At 40.7% G+C, this 6995-nt stretch overlaps 1 protein-coding gene across 4 annotated transcripts in view; it reads left to right on the top strand.

The window, feature by feature from the left end:
- Positions 1-4041: 4041 nt before the first annotated feature.
- Positions 4042-6995, top strand: part of kctd8 (potassium channel tetramerization domain containing 8) — a 32166-nt gene continuing 29212 nt past the window's right edge. For all 4 annotated transcript variants that reach the window (XR_016169741.1, XR_016169740.1, XR_005618098.2 and 1 more), the window contains exon 1: positions 4042-5227. Coding sequence is in view for 1 of the 4 variants with exons in the window: in XM_039649293.2 (XP_039505227.1) it covers positions 4393-5227 (835 nt within the window). In the remaining 3 variants the exon portion in view is untranslated. The remainder of the gene's footprint in view (positions 5228-6995) is intronic.

The raw sequence follows: 6995 nt of genomic DNA, 5'->3' as shown, positions 1-6995 counted from the left end.
ACCTTGAACCGTTTGGTTCCCATTGAAGTGCATTATATTGAGAAAATCCTGGAATGTTTTCATCAAAAACCTTAATTTCTTTGCGACTGAAGAAAGAAAGACGTGGACATCTTGAATGACATGGGGGACATAGGTTTAAAAGTGAACTAATCCTTTAAGTGTAAAATAATGAACTTGTCCTTTAAGGCAAGCTTGCACTGAAGGAAGCTACCTGCCATTTTTTAAAATCCTTTTAAAACTGTTTGACAAATCATACTGACGACACCTTTCGTCTTCATTCATCTCACGGTGAAGCGTTGACTGCTGGTCTACAGAAACAGCGGTGTAGCACCGCAGGAACCCGTCTCACCCCCACCCGTAATTTAACTGCAAACGGGTGGGTGCCAGCGGCATGCGGCGGCCTCTCTGATCGGCTTGTCTTCATTCCCCTCACACCAACAAGGGAAAAGCAAGTCTGTGGTAAAGTGCTGTCATTTGCTGCTGTCAGTCACTGTTCAGCTTATACATATCTCTCCAGGCCCTGGGATTTCTCTTGCTCTTCAGTGTTTTTTTTATTGAAAGTGATTGGTACAATTTGTTTGAGCTGCTTCAAAAAAAATTGTCCTGAATAATTGTGTTAGTGTTATAAGAGCCGCAAGGACAAACAGTAAACAGCTCAAGACGGAACTAGATTTTTGCAAAATCTTTTGGTAACACTTTACTTGAAGGGGTGTGCATAAGACTGGCTTGACACCTTCATAACCATGACATGAATATGAAGTAGGGTTTATGCTTGCATATGACAACTGTCATTAAGTGTCTTTCGCTCAATAATGACATTTTGAATGCAAATATGACATTGTTTAAGGTGTCTTTGTTATGACATCTTGACATAAACCAATACATCATAACTTGTCAGTGTCTTTGGCTTACTGGACTGTGTGAAAAGCTATATTTGTTGTATTAATATTCAGCAGGAGTGTTATTTTAGTATTATTATACTATTATTGTACAATACTACGGAGCCCCTAAGGGACATGGTGAAGGAAAAAAAAATATGTGATGAAGGAAAAAATGTTTCTCTTGCAAATGTTTAGCTTTCCCCCAAGAAAATATTTTATACTTTGCATTCGCACGGAAAGAGCTCAAAACGTTTTGCGAGTGAATGCGAAAGTTTCTCGGGGGAACGGAAATGTTTTGCGAGCAAATGCAATGTTTCTCGGGGGAACTCAAAACAAGAGAACTCAAAAGGATTGACTTTTTATTTTCCCTCCCATCTCATATTTTTTCCCCCACCACTATTCCCCTTCAGGGGCTCTGTTAGTCTTAGGCATTTGATATTCTGTAACCATCTCTAACTGTGAATGACTTCATATGTTTGTGTTTGTTGCATTTGATTGATGAGAATTGTTGAAATTCTGAATTTGTAGTCTATATATCATATGAAATATGTTGTGCTGTCAAAAAATACATTATATTTCACTGTCAGTACAGAAAACACATTTTTAAGAGAGACCAGATCAGGAAAGCATCATTATTCAAGCACATCTACATATAAATGTGCGGTGGTGGTGTTTTGCTGTCATGCTGAATATGACATTGAGTGTGTCATTCACATGTACTGTGTTGCATAGTTAACAGGTGCTTTAGCTCATGAGTGTTTATTTGAGAGGGAAGGTCAATGTCACTTCTGTGCCATCCACCATAAATTCAGCCATGCATGCAGCTATAAGTGGCTGATGAACAGCTCTGTGTGCAGGTCTGGCTGGTGTCTATCTGAGAGTAATCAAGGAGGGGAGTGTGGCCCTGGAGTCTCAGTGGATTGTGATGGGCTGATGGAGTCGGAATAAAAAAAAGGAGGATGGACGGTGGCGGTGCCATGGAGCGACACTGAGTCACTTGAAGAAAAGGTGAGTGGTTGCCAGGGTGATGCTATGCAGTTGCGAAAGTGTTCTGAGTTTGTTTTTGTTTTTTTAAACATGTTGCTATGTGGTTGCTAGGGTGTTTTGGATGGTTGCTTACTGAACCAAGTCAAAAGGGCACATCCTCAAGTTTCTATGATGTTCTGGCTTCTAGATAGATGGCTCGGTGTAACTTGTCGTAATGAAAAGTGATGCTTGCCTTAGCCAACAAAATACTGAAAAAAAATAAGATTGAAAGGTAGATTGAGAGAGATAAATAGGAAAATCGTGTAATATCTACCGTTATCCCCACTGTTTTTTTTTTTTTTCTTAAACATGTCATTTCCAGCTTACTCTACAATTACACAGATAGAGGCAAGCTTGCAGCATTATCATTTACCCCACCATGCCGCAATTACCATCCTCTTCATGTTTTGATTATGGGTATTTGTCTGTGTATAGGTAAATCTCTTACCATACACTGTCAGAAAGTACACCTTACATGGGAATCGCATGCAAATGCTGTATGTGACTGCAGACCAATTGGTCCATTCATCAACAGCAGGTTGTGTTTAGACACTGCCGAGGATGCAGTCCTCAGGATCACAGTAATTACTCATTGTCAGCTCTCAGCAAGGTGATTAGCAACAAGAAACAATAGCCCTGCTTTTCAGTTTATCCCTTGAGGAAGCCTATTGTTCCTCAGGAGGGACGGTGTTTCCAGAATGACAGTGATAAATAGTAAGGCACTGACTTTATCGTCATCCAGATCTCGTAAAAGACTTGTGTGCTGCTGCTGTCCTTCAAGAAAGTGTCACCTCATGCCGGATGGGTTTTGATCCATAGTTGCTTTAGAGTCCTTTGACACTGGTCGTGTTTTTAGAACTTTGGTGCTGCAACCCTTCAAGGTCCAAAAGACACTTTCAGTGCAAACTGTTCAAAGGGCTTTAAACGATTCCAGACGATGAATAAGGGTCTTATGAAGCGAAATGATCACTCATTTAAAAAGAAAATAACAAAGTTTAAGTTTTATAAGCTCATGCTCGCCTTGCTCTGTTCTGTGACGCACGTTCGTGACTCTCCTGTTCGAACTTGTTCATCAAAATGAACAAATCATTTTCCGAGTCAATTCGTTCGTTTCGTTCGTTGAATGAACCAAATGACTCTGAAAAAGATTAGTTCATTTTGATAAACGAGTTGGAAAAGGAGAGTCACAAATGTGCATCACAGAACAGAGCAAGGCGACCATTTGAGCTATAAAACTTAATCTTTGAAAAAATGAGCGATCGTTTTGCTTGATAAGACCCTTATTCATCATCTGATGTCGTTTAAAGCCCTTTGAAGCTGCACTGAAACTCTCACTTGAACCTTGAACCATTTGGTACCCAATGAAGTCCATTATATGGAGAAAAATCCTGGAATGTTTTCATCAAAAACCTTAATTTCTTTTCGACTGAATAAAGAAAGATGTGGACATCTTGAATGGCATAGGGGTGAGTAAATTGTCAGCAAAAGTTTTTTAAAAGTGAACTACTCCTTTAAGTGACATTTAAAAAATGGATCATTACAAATCTCACTCTGAATTGCAATCTGTTGTTTATTCAGAAAACCAATTTAATTTGAAAAGAATTGGATGTTGTTTTACTGATTGTCCTTTTCACTTTCAATGACAAACCTGACTGACTGTACATGCATATGGCCCCTAGGTGGCGATATAGTCTTCTGGGTGATTAACACAGCGCTGGCTCTCTCTTTCTCCCTCCGTTTTAATGGTTTGGCAGAGATAATGTGAGAATTACAGCTAATCTGTGTTTATTCCCATGAGACAATCACATTGTGTGCCTGTTCATTATTCACTGTGCCACAACATGCAGACTTAGGAGTCCAACGCAATTACACCAGATAGTCATTTAGAGAGGCCATTATTCATCACAACAGCATGCATATGCACACAGCTAAAAGAAAGAAAGAATTGCATTTCTGGGTATCTTTTTATATGCGTTAATACCATATCCTTTGATGGTAATTAATTAATATTCTTGCTCTCTAAGTGTGTAAATTATTGGGCAGCTGTCTCTTTAAAAGGCAGGACCATGTGGTTACACCTCCACTCCCTCTCTCATTCTGTAGATGATGTCACTGTGGCTTCCCTTAGACCTTGGACAAATGATGTGGGTCTCTGTTTGGCGTTCCTCCTTTTTCCCACCTCCTCTCTCTCTCTCTCCCACCCCAGTGTCTCCATCTCGCACTCCACTGCTCTCTTCATCAACAGAGGGACAGCAGCTGAGGAAACTTGATAGCACTCCATCCCCTTCTCTTCTCCTCTTCCCTTTTCTTCTCTCCATCCCTCTCTCATTCTCCAGCAGCGATGTAGTCCTTTCTCAAACTTTAACAGCTTTGACTGACATCCATCATTCCTGGACCTCTATGGATTCGTTGCTTGCTTCTTTTTGAGATCTTTCCAGAGTCGCCTCTCTTCATTCGCCTAGTGATTACCTTGTGTGTTTGGATCATGGCCATGAAGGAAACTATACTCCCTATCAGCGAGGTGTCAAGTCCGTACCCGGAGGTCGTGGAACTCAACGTGGGCGGCCAGGTGTACGTCACCAAGCGCTCAACTCTGGTCAGCATACCTGACACCACCCTTCACACCATGTTCACACGGTGCAACCCGCACGAGTTGCCCCGCGACAGCAGAGGGCGCTTCTTCATCGACCGCGACGGCTTCTTGTTCCGATACGTGTTAGACTTTCTACGGGACCGCCAGCTCGTGCTACCTGAACACTTCCCGGAGCGGGAGCGTCTTCAACGCGAGGCCGAGCACTTCCAGTTGGGGGAACTTTTGAGACTTCTGAGCCCGCGTGTAGCCAAGCAAGGCTCGCTCAACGACGAAGGCTGCCAGAGTGACATTGAGGAAAGTTCACAGAGTAGCGAGTTGGTGACTCGGACTGGAAACAGCGCCACCAACTATGCAACTTCATCTTCCACCCTGGACAAGAGGTCAGGGTTCATTACGATTGGTTATCGGGGATCCTACACGATGGTGAGGGATAACCAAGCCGACGCTAAGTTTAGGCGCGTGGCACGGATCATGGTCTGTGGGCGTATCGCTTTGGCGAAGGAGGTGTTCGGAGACACTCTAAATGAAAGTCGGGATCCGGACCGTCCACCAGAGAAATACACCTCGCGCTTCTACTTGAAGTTCACCTACCTCGAGCAAGCGTTCGACAGATTAAGCGAGGTTGGGTTCCAGATGGTGGCCTGCAACTCAACCGGAACAGCTGCGTTTGTTAACCAGTACAGAGACGACAAGATCTGGAGCAGCTATACGGAGTACATTTTCTTCAGTAAGTGACAGAGCAGCTCTTGCAAACCTGCCTGCGCTGCACTCTAATTTCCTTTTCATGTATTCCCAACCTTTTTCCCAAAAGATAGAAGGATATATTTCACAGCTCAATCCCTAGCCCTCACACCCCCACCCCAACCACCACCAAAAAAAAAAGGAAAACATGCACTTCATTTTATGTGTGCATGCAATTTATTTATTGTTTTTCAATCATACCTTTGTAAAAACTGGTGTGACTTGAGTGCATTTCTCTTTCTGCCCACTGCGTGCAAATTAAATCTAAGTGTACTTGAAGAGAAATTTGAAGTACTTGGCATCTGTGCAAAGTTTGTTCATTATTTTGAATCTTTATTGAAGAAATGCAGAGATTATGGTCCTCAAGAAGGAATGATTCCTGTCATTTGCATGGCTTCATTTTAATCAATTTCCAAGATTTTTTTAAAGCCATTTATTTTTGACAGATATTAACCCTGTCATGTTAATGAAAGTGTTTGTTTTTTGGTTTGTTTTTAAGCAGCTAGAAAGTAGGGCTGTAACAAACGGTTATTTTGATAATCGATTAATCTAAGTAATCGACTTCTAATTAATCGAATTGATAGCGATTTCATTATTAGAACGATTAATCGACTAATCGTCAATTATTTTACCGGCTAATCAGTAGGTTTGGAACAGTTATTCAGCTTTTTCAGTTAGTTAAAACATTGAGTTATGCATATTCTTATTATAATGTAAAAAAGAAAATCTGTTCAGCTTTTGAAATAGTTGTTTTAATGAACTTTGAGCAAAACAAACAGGTCATTATCTTTAAGTTTTCAGATTTCAATCCAACTCAAATCACATACAAATGCTCTTTAAGCATTGTTTAATAATTGGACCACTGCTTTTCTTAGAACTGAAACAGAAAAAAGGGTAATTTACTTACTAAAATAATAATCTGCAAACCAAAAATATAAAATTACAATCTTTTTTTACATGACAATTGAGCTGACAGAGATGTTCTCAGTCATCTTTTAATTTACATTTTGAAAAAGAAAAAGTAAGTGCCATGATATTCTTCCTAACATCTCCTTTTGTAAGTCTTCATGATTATGCAACAAAATACAGGCAAGTGATAAGACTATAATCGCTGTATTGCACATGGCAGAATTGTTGGGTTTAAGTTTTGTGAAACTTTCCCTAACCTTGCTAGTTCGGATTCGTTTGCACTCCGTCATAATTCGCGCTGTTTTTTCTTTTACCGTAGTAGCATTTATAAAGGGCTGAATTACACTCTAGCGCCACAGCGCCGTAGTGGTCAAATCGCGATATTGCACGCCAAACAGCGATATTTGTTGTCAATTTTTATTGTCGACAATGTCGACTAATCGTTTCAGCCCTAGAAAGATAACAATATAGCAAGTAACAAGTATAATTGATGACCCCCAGGTTGGGAAATCTCTTTTCTTTCCTTTAGCTTGTCTCACAATCACATGCTTTTTTCTCTCTTTCACTCTTTCAAACACCTAACTACCCATACGCACTCGCGCTCCTCTTCAATATATAGAGAAATTGATGCTGTAATTCATCGCAGTTCATGTAAATGTGTGTCATAACTGGGACAGCAAGAGCCTCGGGCCTGAAGTACTGAATAGAGAGGATAGTACACACTAGGCAATCCCACGCACCACTTTTGTCCAATCATAAAGAAGCCAAGCAGATCAAAGCTTCCTCATTAGCCAAGTTACTGTACATCAGAGTTGGATTAAATGATTTCTGATTCGTTCATTCTT

Source organism: Pimephales promelas, chromosome 9 (genome assembly GCF_988280905.1).
Source record: "Pimephales promelas chromosome 9, fPimPro1.hap1.1, whole genome shotgun sequence".
Taxonomy (NCBI): Eukaryota; Metazoa; Chordata; class Actinopteri; order Cypriniformes; family Leuciscidae; genus Pimephales; species Pimephales promelas.
This window is presented reverse-complemented; position numbering and strand designations above follow the sequence as displayed.